Source organism: Hippocampus zosterae, chromosome 8 (genome assembly GCF_025434085.1).
Source record: "Hippocampus zosterae strain Florida chromosome 8, ASM2543408v3, whole genome shotgun sequence".
In the NCBI taxonomy this organism is placed as follows: Eukaryota; Metazoa; Chordata; class Actinopteri; order Syngnathiformes; family Syngnathidae; genus Hippocampus; species Hippocampus zosterae.
In genome coordinates this window covers 20,581,144-20,598,261 of record NC_067458.1, presented here as the reverse complement: position 1 = coordinate 20,598,261, position 17,118 = coordinate 20,581,144, and the positions used below count along the sequence as shown (strand labels likewise).

The 17,118-nt window shown below is 45.0% G+C and overlaps 1 protein-coding gene across 6 annotated transcripts; it reads left to right on the top strand.

Moving 5' to 3' along the window:
- The first annotated feature begins 5,632 nt into the window (after positions 1-5,632).
- Positions 5,633-16,836, top strand: exoc1 (exocyst complex component 1). Of its 6 annotated transcripts, XM_052072773.1 has the most exons (21): positions 5,633-5,697; positions 6,316-6,447; positions 6,543-6,673; positions 7,012-7,171; positions 7,334-7,351; positions 7,712-7,899; positions 8,720-8,947; positions 9,124-9,256; positions 9,345-9,454; positions 10,362-10,430; positions 10,891-11,040; positions 11,241-11,349; positions 12,487-12,531; positions 13,193-13,356; positions 13,420-13,533; positions 14,047-14,126; positions 14,220-14,448; positions 15,257-15,440; positions 15,523-15,722; positions 15,812-16,006; positions 16,404-16,836. In XM_052072773.1, exons 2-21 carry the CDS (start codon positions 6,324-6,326, stop codon positions 16,554-16,556), a joined length of 2,784 nt encoding a protein of 927 aa, XP_051928733.1. In that variant the 5' UTR covers positions 5,633-5,697; positions 6,316-6,323; the 3' UTR covers positions 16,557-16,836. The 6 variants fall into 6 exon arrangements, with proteins under 6 accessions (XP_051928733.1, XP_051928734.1, XP_051928736.1 ...); XM_052072774.1 differs by lacking the exon at positions 7,334-7,351; XM_052072776.1 differs by lacking the exon at positions 10,362-10,430.
- The last annotated feature ends 282 nt before the right edge of the window (positions 16,837-17,118 follow it).

Sequence of the window (17,118 nt, the reverse complement as noted above, 5' to 3'; positions counted from 1 at the left end):
ACCCTCCGGAATATAAACATTCATTCATTCATTCATCTTCCTAACCGCTTGATCCTCACTAGGGTCACGGGGGGTGCTGGAGCCTATCCCAACTGTCTCCGGGCAGTAGGCGGGGGACACCCTGAACCAGTTGCCAGCCAATCGCAGGGCACACAGAGACGAACAACCATCCATGCTCACACTCACACCTAGGGACAATTTAGAGTGTTCAATCAGCCTGCCATGCATATTTTTGGAATGTGGGAGGAAACCGGAGCACCCGGAGAAAACCCATGCAGGCCCTGGGAGAACATGCAAACTCCACACAGGGAGGCCGGAGCTGGAATCGAACCCGGTACCTCTGCACTGTGAAGCCGACGTGCTAACCACTGGTCTACCGGGCCGCGGAATATAAACAGGTCCCAATAAATATAAAGTACACTGTATACCTACTGTGCTATATAAAGGAGGGTCGGTTATATTCTGGGGCTGCTTTGCTACGTCCAGAACAGAGTTGTCATGAATCCGGGTGCATGGAGCCTATCACAGCTGTCTTCGGGCAGCAGGTGGGGGGACACCCTGAACTGGTTGCCAGCCAATCACAAGGCTCACAATTCAGAGTGTTCAATCAGCCTGCCGTGCATGTTTTTGGAATGTGGGAGGAAGCCGGAGTACCCGGAGGAAACCCACGAAGAGAACATGCAACAAACTCGGCACAAGGAGGCCCAGACCGGGGATTGAACCCACAACCTCTGCTCTGTGAGGTCGACACGCTAACCACTGGACCGCCGGGCCCCCGATCTGGGTACAATGAAATCTTAAGACGATCAAGGCAAAAATAATAGCGACGCCTGAATTTCATGTGGTAATTGTCAGACGAGGGAGCGATTCCAAGGAATTGTCGTGGTCCCCACCCATGTCCGTCCTCCTACGCTCATCTCCACATCCATCCTCTTCCTGCCGCAACATCACAGCAGAGACGCCCATGAGCAAAATCCCTGCATTCAAATTCAGTTTCAGTGAAACTTAACCACGGCAGTTTCTTCATCATGGGGCAACGTTCCCTCTTGTGGCGTTCCGCCATTTCCACGGCACCGTCGAAATGTCAAGACCTTTGAAATAAGTTGATGTTTATTATGACAGGGACTTGCACGCGGCTGTCGTAGAAGGGTTTGTTTGCGTTCAAGCTCCCCCAGGAACCGGAAGGGGATACATTGGTGGATCAACACAAATAGTCACTCGACAGATGGCAGCCGTATTCATCTGAACTGAAAACGGTAAACACGTGCACGCATATCAGAAATCACTGTAAAGACTAGCGAGATCTACTCTATTGGTCTAACAGAATCACTGACCTACATGTACTGTACATATAAAACAATAAATTTGAATATTTGTTCCATTGAAGGCGGCCCGGTAGTCCAGTGGTTGGCACGTCGGCTTCACAGTGCAGAGGTACCGGGTTCGATTCCAGCTCCGGCCTCCCTGTGTGGAGTTTGCATGTTCTCCCCGGGCCTGCGTGGGTTTTCTCCGGGTGCTCCGGTTTCCTCCCACATTCCAAAAATATGCATGGCCGGCTGATTGAGCACTCTAGATTGTCCCTAGGTGTGAGTGTGAGTGCGAATGGTTGTTCGTTTCTGTGTGCCCTGCGATTGGCTGGCAACCGATTCAGGGTGGCCCCCGCCTACTGCCCGAAGACAGCTGGGATGGGCTCCAGCACCCCCGCGACCCTAGTGAGGATCAAGCGGCTTGGAAGATGAATGAATGTTCCATTAAATTGTAGTAATTTGTTCCCAACAGTCTCTAATTTTCAGATGATGATTCGCCAATGTGAAAAAATGCCGCAGTATAGCGCAGTCTGCTGCCGAGTAGGTACTTGATGTTAGATTTTTTGTTTTTTTGCCGGTGACAGGTATCGGCAGGCTGCGTGAGTCCCTGATGCTTTAAAATAAGACCGGTTGTGGGTACTTGCCCATCTCTACTTCTTAGGAATAAAACCTCAATCCCATTTTTGCCTGTTTATGTATTTTAATGTTGGTCATGATTGTGGTACTCGGAGAAGACATATTTTGTTTTTTTAGGTGGCACTTGGTGGGAAAAAAAAAACATTAGAGGACTACTTTTATGGATCATAAGTTTGCCTTGCAATGATGTTCACCCGCTATCCCGTTAAAAGAATAATTACAAAAAGCGGAGCGAAATTCTTCTCTTTAACAAACACCTTGAAAGTCGTCACATTCCCTGCTCGATCCGGTTTTTAATATTCTCTCATGTTCGACTGAGATGGGATTCCTATTATGCATGCGTATAGGAACATTATTGCAATTGTGATGAGCCCTCGACGATATCATGATGGAATCCCCATCATACGCACGATCGAGGGAATCGTGATCCAATTCGCTAATTGGCACACACAACTCACGTAGACTCATTTTACATGCGCCCTGGGTGCGATGTTATATCACCGTGACTGTTTTTAATTGGGACTCTAACTGTCACAGCCAACGTTTCCAATTTCCTTCCTCCTAAATGCATTGATTACCCTTCCTGCTGTAATGGTTTGCTATGATCATTGTAAAATGATCCACTTAGCCTGTCACACGTAATATGCTAAAAAACCTTGTTACAGTGGAGCCTTGATATACGGGTTTAATTCCTTCGGGTGTGCGTGCCTTGGCCACTGGGGTGCAGTGTAGAAGTATGTACTGTACACGCAACCTGACAAAGGTCCTCAGCAAAACTCAATAATATGAGTCATTATTGGCGATTATCGATAAAGAGTGAGTATTGTAATCTGTTAATATGCGTTGCTCCACCGTTTGTGTTCAATGCTCGTTGCTGAAAGGCTTAAAACACTACATGGTCGATGCTATTTGTTAGCCCATCGTGTTGCATTTTTATTTATTTTTTTGCAGTTTAGTGACCTGGATTTTGTATCAATCAGTTAAAAAAGTCAATTTTTCATCATATGTAATCACGACTATTCCATCACAATTTGATATTTAGTTTTTTCACAATTGAGTGAATGAACTCTGTGAGACAACTTTTGCCATCGATAGTAAACAAGGTCTTAGCAAGGTCAGCTGTTGCGTAAAAAAAAAAATCCTACGCACATAACACTGAAAAAGCGCACATTCAACAAAAAAGAAATTGCTCATAAAAGCTTTAGATGTTTTATTTGGATAATAACAGTATACTGTAAAAAAAAAATCCTCGTTGCATCACATTTTTACTTCTGCTCACTCTCACAAACATCCACAATGACAACACTCTACAGTTTTGTTTGTTTTGTTTTTTTACACAGATGAAGCAGAGGCGCTCTTTCCGAAGTCAGACCCTTGCAAATTACATGATTGCTTTAAAACAAAATGGCACGTATGATCAAACCCATAATTCTTAACAAGCAAAGAGGCGTAATCGGCTCTCTCATGCTCGCTTGGCTCGGGGATACGCGCGCATCTTTGACATGCAATTTGGCTAGTGGCTGAGCGCCTCAGCACGGGGTTATCAAAGTAGGGCATTCACACTGATGACTTCATAGCCCTCTCGAGTAAGGCGGGACGGTGAGGGGGGGGGCGACGCCCAATGTATGTGTTTGGACTGTATGACAATGGCACTTAAATTAACAGGACAGTAACTTTAAAATGGCGCTGTTCATTAACTTCTCCAAATGTAAAACACAGCAGGTGAAAGGTTATTCACACACACACACACACACACACACACACAACCCAGCATATTGGGTTGTCTTCCTAACCCACTCGTAGCTGTGGCTTTTGAGCAGAATGGGTTACAAGTTACAAGGTTGGTCAGGCTGAAGAGCTCCCACTGGTTGCCATTTTGAAACGATGTACTTAAAGTTGAACAATCGGACCCTTGATGTCTGTTTAGGATGGTTTGGCCTCGGAGGACACCAAGTTTTCATCTTCTTTATGAGACAGGAAGACCCTCCAAAATGTCCCTTATGACTCATTCTGCACACATGCAAATATATTTATGTGCCTATCCATGTGACTGATGATGGAATCTGCGGACCTCGAAAAGGGCCGCAGCAAATACCATCCAGATAGAAACTCCAAGCTGGTTGCGATAAGAAAAAGCTATCTGCCACTCATCGGCAGTGTGAATGTCAAATGTACGTCGCAGCAAAGGCAGAGGAGGCCCTTTGTTTGCCAGTCGCACCTGCGCTTCACCCTGGCCTTCCCGGTCCGCTGAAAAAGGAAGTCTCGCGCCACAGGTGGAGTACACGCCGGACCCGCGCGCTTTTACCGATGTTCCATCTTAACGAGCTTCCGCAATCATGCCAATTTGGAACTTTTTTCGGTGTGTGTTTTGCGCCGTCCGTGCCGACGTCAGCACTGGCCTTTTGACATTGAGCAAATTAAAGTGTCAGACGTGCACATCAGGGTGAATGAGTCATGACTGCGTGAAAAATGTGGCAAATGCTCCAAGCACCAGGGGAGAAAGCAGCCATGTGCGTTTGCAGAATGATTTTACTGTCATGTTGACCCAAACATATTTATTGTGACATCTCTCACATGAAATACTCCAGCATTCTTTTGTCTACAAAATGGAACAAATATGACATGGTTGATATCATTGGGTATGCCGATGAAAACTAGTGAGTGTGTTTTATCACAAAATGTCATCTTATCGTACAAAACGCCACCCGTGGGGTACATGTGTGATGACAATGACACAAGGTCGTGTGGGGAATTTGGCGTCGTCTCCTCACAATAACAACAAGGTGGGAAATGGCACCACCGGGCATTCTGTGCAAATCACTCGTTGAACAGCCCTCCGTCATGGCTGACTCACTGCATTTGGTCGGATGACATTCTGTGTCAATCTCCTCTGTGCATCAAGGAATTCAGAACATGAGTTGTATTTATGGCAACAGAGGGAAAAAAATAAAAGAGCCAAAACGTCACATTTGGTGTTTTCCATACAAGGAATGAATACAATCCACCTGATAAATTTGTGTCATAAAAGTGTGCATTGGTCAATATGACTTGCTGCATGTTTAACAAAAAATATGTTTATTAGTGTGGTTGTACTTTGTAGTTTGTAGTGGTGTAGGACCTGCTGCGCATCACGCCATGGGTCATTATCTCATTATTTTGAACCTGATGCGCGAGTGTGCCCATTTGTGCACATAGTTGTGTATCCGTGTTTATTTTTGTGTCAATGTGTGGCAGCAGGGGGTTGATTTTTAACGATGCAAGCATCTTGAGTCATTTAGCTCAATAAAGTCAACCACTATATGAATCAGCATGTATTGTATTGTATAGTAACAAATTTCAATGTCTGATTCATAATCAAATAAATAAATAAATCACTGACAGCTCATGATTAACAAAAAAACATTGCTATTAACCCACAAGCACATCGAAATTGAAAATTTATAATATTCAGTGTATACCGGTATTTTGTGTTGTTTTTGTTCGCATTTCTTTTGTAAATATTTTAAAGGGCAGTAAAGACATTTTTTTAATTTTACAACTAATTAACCCACAAAAGGATGCTCTTTTCACTGATTGACACGTTTTATGAACAACAAATCATAGTTTATTATCACGTAAATTGTCATCTGTGTACTGTTACGACGCATGCGCAAACGTTAACTCCAGAAATCTTGTGACGTCGCCGCGCAACCCGGAAGTAAAAAGGGGCGGGGCGTAGTTGACGGACAGCGGTGGTGGATTTCACTTCAACAAGGTAGTGACTTTCATTTATGTCCGTCATTGATCTCACATCGCATTTAAAGAATTTAAAACTTCATTCCAGGATGTGGCAGCTTGTTGTTACGCTCGTTGCCATTCTAGTATTCTTTATGTTTCAACGTAATGGCGTCTGTCGTTAGCGCGTTCCAGCTAGCATTAGCTGCAGCCACTGAAGATGTCATTTGTGGCAACCTCTTCACCAATGTCAACCACAACAATTTATGTTTCATTTCTGGGTCTACGTATGCGTTGGGAATAACTACATAAAATCTCTATCAGTCAGTACGGTTTATCGTTTACATATTTGCCTATTTTCTGGATTTGTTTATATAGTGTTTGGTCAAGTTCAGTCAGGGTTTAGGTAGTGCAGACCACATCATCACAGATCATCATAGTTGATTAATGAAAAATGTAAAGTTCAAGTGCCACAGATTTGTGTGCATTATTGTTGTAATCACACTTAAAAATACATAGGAAGGGGACCTTGAAAAAATAATGACAATGCCATTGCAAAATTTAGGGGGAAATATGTATCTATTCAAAAATAATTCTTCCTAATTTTTATTGTAATATTTATTTATCCATAAATAATAAAGAATAACATGTTTTTCAGCATCCACCATGACTGCTATCAAGCACGCCCTCCAGAGAGACATCTTTACGCCCAACGATGAGCGTCTACTGGGCATCGTAAACGTTTGCAAGGCGGGGAAAAAGAAGAAGAATTGCTTTTTGTGTGCCACGGGTATGTGGCTCATGAGTTCTTCACCTTCCGCCGTAAACATAGAAGAATGGATAAAAGTCACAGATGAAATCTGCTTTTGGTTGCTGCCATTCCAGTCACCACGGAGCGGCCCGTGCAGGTCAAAGTGGTCAAAGTGAAGAAATCCGACAAAGGAGACTTTTACAAACGACAACTAACGTGGGAACTCCGTGATTTGATCGAAGTGGACGCCAAAGATGCGAACAAGGTTGGGGAACAACTGCACTACATCACTCAGAGCAAAGTTACATTTTTAACATTTTTAAAATAATGCTAAACTAGACAGCATGCAAATTGAAGGCAATTTAAAGGGCACATTTGCAATTTTTTTTCTCAAATTAAAATGCAAATACATAAAAATTCCCCTATTTGCTGATTTTTTTTAATTATAATAATTATTATTTTTTTAATGTGATCCCTTTGAAAAATGTACTTGACGTCTATATGTACGATAAGTGGGTGACGGTGCACATTTGGCTTCCACTCTGACGAATATAAATGTCCACGGCAGTGAAAAAGTTAACGCCTTTGCCTTTATCGCTCCAGGAAAACCCCGAGTTCGACCTTCACTTTGAGAAGGTTTACCGCTGGGTGGCCAGCAGCACGGCTGAGAAGAACTCGTTCATCTCGTGCATTTGGAAGCTGAACCAGCGCTACCTGAGGAAGAAGGTGGAATTTGTCAATGTCAGTTCTCAGCTGCTGGAAGGTGCGCTAACGTGGACGTATTGTAAACTTTTTGCCTCTGCATTATTTTTGTTTGAGCATGCTTGTAGAGTGACTACTCAACCCTTCTCTGTATTTTCTGCTTTCTGGTATGGCTTTCTGTGTAAATTTTTTATTCTTTCTGTCTTCAACTTTCTCTGGCCAGAACTTCCTAAAGCGGAAGGTTGGTAGGACTTAACTCGCCCATAGCTTCGCTCCCTCTCTCCTTCCTCTGAATTCCTTTCCATGATTTTTCATGACATCACCAGTCGCCGTTATTAAAAGACACTCAATCCCATCGCCATTCCACCAAGTTAAGATGGTTGTGCATTAACTCATCACACGCATCCGAATTTCACTGTTATCCTGGCTACTTTTCATGAGATCAACGTATGGAAATATCCGCTTCCTGTCACTGAACGTCTTCACTTGTCAGTCAAATCGTCCACTTTTAATGTGGTTTGACCACAGACCATTTGCTAATGTTTTTTTGCTGTTAACCTTCCCTTCTATTTGATTTTATTTATTTATTTTTTGCCAATAGAATCAGTGCCCAGTGGCGAGAGCCAAAGTGTTGCTGGCGGCGACGAGGATACCCTGGATGACTACCAGGAGCTGAGCGCCCGCGAGGAACAGGACATTGAGGGCATGATGGAGGTGTGCGAGTACGCTATCTCCAACGCGGAGGCCTTTGCCGAGCAGCTCTCCAGGGAGCTGCAGGTGCTAGATGGGGTGAGTGTAACAATAATGCCAAACAAATCCTGAAACATATTTCTCGACAAACAAGCCCACGGGACTTGAGTTTGACACTTGTACACTGCACTGTGTGTATGTGGCACCTGCCGTGTTGCTATGACATTCATGTAGGTGTCATTGAAAGTGGCTGTGGATCTTCCACCACCCTGCCTGATTTATGTCATGGGCAGAAACACTTGCGTGGGGGCATTATTATGTAAATGATGATCCACTTGTGCACCACAAATGTATGTATTAGAAACGGAAGAATACTGATACCAGGTATCAGTATCAGGCCGAGACGTGGTGTTTATTTCAAGGTATCGGTACTCTCAATGATGATCGATACTCGTATCGGACGCCCTCTTGTGGCCATTTTGCGATCAGGAATTCATGGCACACATTTCTGACATTTCTTCATAAAACATGAACAATTGAAGTGGTTAAGCCACAAGGCTAAAATTGCTGGAATACAGATGATTTTATTCTTTGCATTTGTGAAAAAAAATCCACAGGTAGAGGACCTTGGGGAAAAAAATCGTCTATGAAATAACACTTGTAATATTGAGGGGGGGAAAAAAATATCACAAATCATTTTTCAAAATCATTGAACCCTATTTTAATTTCACACTCAATGGGTGTGTGCTGGCACTCTGCTTCACTTGTTTACAAGCAGTTAGAAAGTTCATTTGACATCAGATGTCCCCATTAATGCCAGTTAAGAATGAAAAAAAAAAGTTTCCAATGCTACATAACACTCCCTCGAAGCTTCACAACGGCATGAAACAAATTGCTCTCGTCATCCGTGACTTTGAAGGCCAACATCCAGTCCATCATGGCGTCGGAGAAGCAGGTGAACACCCTGATGCAGCTGCTGGACGAGGCTCTGGGCGAGGTGGACACCATCGAGGGCAAGCTCAGCAGCTACGAGGAGATGCTGCAGAGCGTCAAGGACCAGATGGACCAGATCTCGCAGAGCAACCGTCTCATCCAAATCAGCAACGCCAACAACGGCAAGCTGCTGAATGAGATCCAGTTCCTAGTGGTGAGGAATGATGGGGATGCAGTTTGTAAATGTAGGTCAGTGCTTCTGTTTAGGCCCCGAAGAGGTAACCTGAAAGCTGCTTTGCTTTGAAGACTGTGGATCCCCCTCGTGGAATCGCCGATCATTTCAGCCCCGCCGCCTGTTGCTTAGTAACCGTATTGTCTTTGGCCGCCTAGCACAACATGGACCTGTCCAAGGGCCATATCAGAGCCCTGCAAGACGGAGACCTGACATCTCCTAAAGGCATCGAGGCTTGCATCAATGCCGCCGAAGCCCTTTTGCAGTGCATGAACGTGGCACTCCTGCCAGGTCGGGTTTTTTTTTTTTTTTTTCTCACGTTAAACCCGTAAACGCTTGTTGCATTCGTCAAAGTAAACTGGATTTTTGGCCTTCGTAGGCCACGACAAGCTGATGGCTGTCAAGCAGCAGCAGCACCTGTTCACCGACCTAAGAGATACCTTCGCCCGGCGTCTCACCAATCATCTCAACAACGTGTTTGTGCACCAGGTAATGTGTTGTTTTTTTTTTTTTTTTGCTATGTGGGGACAACAACCACTGTTGTATTATTTAAAATTATAATTTTTTTTTTTTAATGAGACCGAATCATGATTTTTTTTTTTTAAACAATTGCAAACAGTTCCCATATTGTACAAATTAGCCCCATTCATTCATTCATCTTCCGTACCGCTTGATCCTCACTAGGGTCGCGGGTGCTGGAGCCCATCCCAGCCGTCTTCGGGCAGTAGGCGGGGGACACCCTGAATCGGTTGCCAGCCAATCGCAGGGCACACATAGACGAACAACCGTCCACGCTCACACTCATACCCAGGGACAATTTAGAGTGTTCAATCAGCCTGCCGTGCATATTTTTGGAATGTGGGAGGAAACCGGAGCACCCGGAGAAAACCCACGCAGGCCCGGGGAGAACATGCAAACTCCACACAGGGAGGCCGGAGCTGGAATCGAACCCGGTACCTGTGCACTGTGAAGCCGACGTGCTAACCACTGGACTACCGGGACAAATTAGCCCCAAAAAGCCATATTAAAAATTGATGTATTTGGATGTGTCATGACACAATTACTTCTGCAGCCTACATATTTGTATGCAAGCAATTAAAAAGTCAAATTTCCACATTATTTACCATCAAATGATCATCTCCTTCAAGCCCAACAAAAGGTAAGATACAAAACTGACCAACCGATACAAGGGTTTGGATTTCGTTGCTGTCCAAGGCCTCAATCTTTTCTTGTTCTGCCCCACAGTGGACTTCTTGTTTTGCTCTTCTGTCTCTACTTCCTGGACCAGCTCATTTCCTTCCCCCTACCCCTCACGTCCTTCCTCCCCATCCCCCCTTCTCGATTGTCAGTGTCTCCTTTCGAGTCACCCCACGCTGCCGTTTCCGTCTCTTGTCAGTTCAACCACTTCAGTCATTTCAAAATGACCATCCCTCACTTCTATCGGTCTTCCTGTCTGTCACTTCCAGTGAGTAGCCTCACCTCACCGCACCCACCCCAGAACCTTCCCCCCCTTATTGATGAGCTGTGCATGGAATTTGTTTCTAACCACCTAACGGCCCCTCGACTAAAAAAACATTGAAGAGGGCCTCTTTGAGGTTTGTGGTGCTAATGGTATGTTATTTTTGTCACTGCAGGACTCACATCCTTTAACAAGCGTGCCCGCGTTGCAGGACAAGCAACACGCGTAACCCGAGAGAAGTGCAAATGACATGCCGAAGTGGTGTGCGTGTTTTCGCCCGTGCATGTAAAATTGACAATTTACGTGTGTCCGTTATTTAAGATACCGGCATAGTGAGCCCTCGTATATTGCGGGGCATACTTCCTCACACATTCCCGAAATGTTAGGTTCAGCGAAGACGAAATCGTCCGTAGGTCATTAAATCGAGCATTTATGACCCGCATGTTCCTTGTTGTGTGCCATCTAGGGCCACGACCAGAGTTCCACCCTGTCTCAGCACACTGTGGAGCTGACCCTGCCCAAGCACAGCCCCCTCCACCGGGACCTTCTGCGCTACGCCAAGCTCATGGAGTGGCTGAAGATCACCCACCGGGAGAAGTACGAGGGCCTGTCGAGGGTCAGTGCTCTGACTATGGCGTGACAGCTCGCCCCTGACTGCTCCAAGAGCCTCTCTTGCGCTTGTTGAATTATTTAGTAATCACACACTCGGCGCCACCTTTACACCTCCATTGTTTTCATTCAGTGGCATAAGTGGAGTCTTTTTTTTTTGGACCGGAATATACACCACTGTAGTTATTTTATTGTATTTTTCTCCAGACTTATGTGGACTACATGAGCCGACTGTATGAACGAGAAATTAAAGACTTCTTCGAGATTGCCAAGATCAAGATGGCGGGAACGAGCAAGGAGGCAAAGGGCAAGTTTGGTAAGTTGGCCGATTATTAGCCTTGCGAGTGAGTTTGTAACCCTCCTTTTTTAAGATGTCTCTCAAATGTAACCTGAGCCGTGTTACGTTTTATGTTTAATCCATTCATTCATTCATCTTCCGAGCCGCTTGATCCTCACTAGGGTGGCGGGGGGTGCTGGAGCCTATCCCAGCTGTCTACGGGCAGTAGGCGGGGGACACCCTGAATCGGTTGCCAGACAATCGCAGGGCACACAGAAACGAACAACCATTTGCACTCACACTCACACCTAGGGACAATTTTAGAGCGTCCAATCAGCCTGCCATGCCTGTTTTTGGAATGTGGGAGGAAACCGGAGCACCCGGAGAAAACCCACGCAGGCCCGGGGAGAACATGCAAACTCCACACAGGGAGGCCGGAGCTGGAATCGAACCCGTTACCTCTGCACTGTGAAGCCGACGTGCTAACCACTGGACTACCGGGCCGCCCATGTTTAATCCAGGCTATCCCATATAAGATAAGATAAGATAAGATATCCTTTATTTGTCCCACACTGGGGAAATTTACAGCCTCCAGCAGCAAGAATGTAGAATATAAACGTAAGTTGCAGTTTAGGTGTGACCTCGCATATTCAAAGTGAGTGAGGAGCTTCAATTAGACAAAAGGTAGTTTCTTGTCAACATACATGCTGTAAATTTGATTAGAACCAGTTATTTCTCACCCCCCTGGAAAGCCTTGAAAAAAAAATCACACACTGACACCAGTTTCACCCATCAACACGAACGTGGGTGGACGTGTCTTCAGGGTAGTTCGACCGAAGGGATTCCATGATAGTGACATCATAACTAAGATCCCACGAAACGAATCAAATGGCCATTTGCATTGCACATCGCAACTGACTTCTTTTCATCAACACAAGCTTTGAAAGGTGTGAAAGAACCGCTTGTCATCTGCTGTGGGTGATAGTAATGCCTCGCTACGTTCTGTGTGAAGTTTTTGTGTCGAAAGCAGCCCAGGGATTTGTGGTCTGGAGGCTCCGTCCACTGCAGCGCGCCTCAGCTTATACCGAGTGGCTTGTCTTTTAACACCCGTGCCGCATGTACTAAGCCTAACCTCTCTCTGTCTTTTGACGCCTGCCCTATTGTAACTGGCTGCAGCCACGCTTCCGCGGAAAGAGAGCGCGCTCAAACAGGAGACGGAAAGTAAGTAAGAAGCCAGGAGAGAGCTTTCCCCACCGTGCTTTCTTCCCCACAATGCTTTCCATGTCTGCTCGAACGCTCACGCTTACATGTTTGTTCGTCTCCTTTTTCGGCTATGCCAGTGGTGTCCAAACTACGGCCCGCGGGCCAACTGCGGCCCATTGGTTTGTTTTTATTGGCCCGCAGCAAGTTCTTAAAAATATAGTTAAATATCGCCCGCACGTGGCGCTCGAGCTCAGCTTCTCGGTTTCAACACTAGATGGAGCCAGTAACGGAAAAGGCGCTTCTCCACGAAACAAAATTAAGCAAAGAAAAACATTTACCACAAGTCGCCAGAAATGGCAGCATCGAAGAAACGAACGATAGCAAGTGAGTGCAGAAGATTTCAAACACGGAGGGAAAAATGAATATTTCTTCAAAGAAATTAAAGGAAAGTGTGTCTGTTTGATTTACGATGACGATTTTGCCGTGATGAAGGAATATAATGTCCTTCGGCACTACGAGGCCAAGCATCGGTGCTACGCATCGTACATAGTGCCGAACGAGTATGTGTCAATATGTCACTTCTAGCGTGTGGCCCGAGCATACCAAAAAAAAACTTTGGACACCCCTGGTCAACGCCAACGTACTTCTTTCATTTCACTCAAACACATGTTCAACTCAGGCCTTCACGGAAGCTCCGGAAAGCTGACAGGCTCCACGTCCAGCCTAAATAAACTGAGCGTGCAGGGCTCCAACAGTCGGCGCTCGCAGTCGTCCTCACTGCTGGATATGGGCAACATGTCGGCCTCCGACCTGGACGTGGCCGATCGCACCAAGTTTGACAAGGTACCACCGACGGCGAAGGCCAGGTGAGGGATTAAGTTAATGAACCGGAGTGGTTGTTTGCAGATCTTCGAGCAGGTACTCAGTGAGCTGGAGCCACTGTGCCTCGCCGAACAAGACTTCATCAGCAAATTCTTCAAGCTGCAGCAGCACCCGCCCGTCTTGCCTCCTTTGGCTCAGGTATTTATTTATTTTTGCTTCAGAGATTTGTCATCTTCAATAAACATTGAACATAGCAGTAACATTTTTATGGTTTTGAATTGAAAGCGATTGAGGAGAGCACACCAGTTTAGTGCCTCTCGGTCAAAAAAGTGTCAACTTGATGAGAGTTTCGTCAAGCGGTTCCAAGAGTTTTCGCATTAATTCACCCAACTTCCCTGTTCGGAACAGCGAATGCACTCGAGTTGTATATCGTGTGAAAATCTAGTCAAATATGTTCTGAGAATAGGATCGTCAATGCAGTTTGTATTTGTGTTTTTTTCCACACATGAAAATCAAGTAGGCCTTTCATCACCATTTTCAAAGCACGACATGCCATCCCTTGGTTGTCCAACGATGCCCTCGTGTTCTTTCCGCTCTCCCCGAAACATCAACTTGCAAAGCAATAACAGATGCAGGCATGCTGTCATCCTTCATAAACACCCTCAAACGTCTGGCAAGAGTCATAATGTTTTATTTCCTTTTCTTTGTCAGCCGGAAGCCGAGGATTCAGATGGCGGCGTGCCTTCAAGAATGCCTCCCCAGGCGGAACACAGACACTCCCTGTCATCAGAGTGAGTACTCGCGTTAACTTCAATTCCGTCGACTAAAGTAGCTTCACAACATCCTCTCCCGTTTTTTCCTCCATTTTTTTTGCCCTTCAAAAGCAAAGACATGGTGCGTCTGATGATGAACAAAGTCTTCCAGAGCATCGAGCCGGAGCTCAACAGCCTCATCGCTCTGGGCGACAAGATAGACAGCTTTCACTCGCTGTACATGCTGGTGAAGATGAGCCACCACGTGTGGACGGCGGAAAACGTGGACCCGGCGTCCTTTCTGAGCACCACGCTGGGGAATGTGTTGGTCACCGTCAAGAGAAACTTTGACAAATGCATCGTGAGTAGGGTGTATGATTCTTAGTGATTCGACGATGGCTAATGCTTGTGATTCGGGCCAAGGTTGAATCTGCATTCGGTATTGCGTGTTATGCATCGTAACATCTGTCTGACAGTGAGAGGGTCCAAGCCGTGCTGCAAGTAGTAAAAAAAAGAGTGACTACCGGTAATACTCACCAACTTTAAGTTTGCAATTGCCAAGACTGGAGTTTAGCTCCTTGATGGGAGGGTGGGGGGGATGGGGGGCACGGGATGAACCTGGAAAAAAAAATCCTCAGCACTTTTCCATGCCACATTATGATGACAGCATGCCTTTTTTTTTTACAAGACAAGCTATGGCATTAGACTTACTTTTGGCTTTATACCTGGGGTTGTGGTTGGTATAGTCAGACCATAACACATTTTTCCTCATGCATTTCGGAAAGTTGGGGGGGGGGGGGGTTCTAAAATTTTGAAGCCAGGGTTGTATTTTTTTTTCACCATAATTCCAAAAGAAAAATACATTTGGCACCAGCAAACATGTTGAGGAGCCACACCAAAAAAACGTTTTTTCTTCATTTGCTACAGGGGCCTTAGTCAAGGTTTGGTCAATCAAAACCCGTCGGTCTTCAAACAACGTTTGAAAGAAGAAATTATGTGGGATAATATAAATTATACAGTAAGTCACATTAACGATTGGAAAAACTTCAATTCTCAAAACCTCTTTTTTTTTCTGTCAACAAAAAAACATGGAATTTTAATAGGGGTGTGTAGACTTTTTATTTCAGCTTTCTTTAATCTTTCTAATAATGTGCCTTTCCTCCTCACAGTCTGTCCAGATCAGACAGATGGAGGAAGTGAAAATTTCCAAGAAGAGCAAAGTTGGCATCCTGCCTTTCGTCACCGGCTTCGAAGAGTTTGCCGAGTTGGCCGAGACCATCTTCCGAAATGCGGAACGTCGCGGAGACCTCGACAAAGCTTACGTCAAGCTCATCAGGGCCGTCTTCATGAACGGTAAGAACCCTGACCCATATATACCTGTATATATATTTTTTAAACGTAGGCAAAGCTCTGACGAGCGCCTCGACTTCCTCAGTCGAAAAAGTGGCCAACGAGAGCCAAAAGACGCCGCGGGACGTGGTGATGATGGAGAACTTCCACCACATCTTCTCCACGCTATCTCAGCTGAAGATCTCCTGCCTGGATGCGGAGAGGCGCGAGGCCAAGCACAAATACACGGACCACCTGCAGTCCTATGTTATCAACTCTCTGGGCCAGCCTCTGGAAAAGCTCAACGTAAGGCCCCCCCCCCCAAAAAAAGCATCTTCACCTGTGCTTAACACGGCAAGTTGATCATCATCATCATCATCATTGCCTTGCTGCAGCATTTCTTTGAGGGCGTGGAAGCTCGCGTGGCGCAAGGAATCCGTGAAGAGGAGGTGAGCTATCAGCTGGCCTTCAACAAGCAGGAGCTACGCAAGGTCATCAAAGAGTACCCTGGAAAAGAGGTCAAGAAGGGACTGGACAACCTCTACAAGAAGGTGGACAAACACTTGTGTGAAGAGGAAAGCCTGCTACAGGTGAGATACGATTGGTGTAATACAAATTGGAGCTTCTTAAACATTTTTTAATCTGATAGGCGACCAGGCATGTAAATTCAAACAATTGAATCACAAATAATTTTTCCTCTCTAGCATAAATCTTATTTGTCACATTTTTTCCTGCCTTTTTTTTGTGGACATTGTGCTGCTCGTTTTGTGCTGCTCGCCTTGGCCAGCTGGGGGCAGCAAAGACAGTCATTCAAATTACTGCCAGTGTTTTGCTCCTGTTTCAGCCGCTCCCACCACCCAGAAAAAAAATATTTTAATTGGAAAAAATAGCACTCTGTAATATTGTATTTTATATAACAAAAAAAATTATTACGACTAAATTGTTTTACTTTCTCAACGTGTCCTCGCTCGTGTGCGCTTCCTGCAGGTGGTGTGGCACTCCACGCAAGACGAGTTCATCCGGCAGTACAAACATTTTGAAGACTTGATCGGCAGGTGTTACCCTGGCTCTGGAATCACCATGGAGTTTACCATTCAGGACATGCTGGAGTATTTCTCCAGCATCGCTCAGTCACATTAGCCTCGCTGACAATGACTCACTACTGACACGCTCTGGATAAACATGTACAAACCACGTTTTTCATCCGTCCATCCATTTTTTTTCATAGCGTTTGGTGGGGTATGTCCTGATAAACAATTCACATATATGGACAATTTAGAATCTTCAAGGAACCTAACGTTAGTCAGAGTGCCCTATTAGGCGGACATGCTATCCACTAGTTTTACCACGTTAACGCACTGACCACGTTTCATTCATTTCTTTGCTCCATGTTTTTAATAAAATTGCAGCCACCAAAGTATTTTTCTCTTCTTCCTTTTTTTGTTGTTGGTTTTTTTTTTTGTTTGTTTGTTTGTCAGGACTATACAGAAATGCAATATAAGCGGATTGAGCTCTGCCTTACGCATCCAGACCACGACAGAATCAATAATTCTCCAATAAACAAATAATTCAAAAATAAGTAAATAAATAAAAGACATCAGATTTTCAAAATGCTGATTGTTAAATATAGTAATATTTTCAGATTGTTATGAATATGTTTTTCTTGTCCAAGTTGGCTAGCGCAAGGATGGAAAAAAACAGA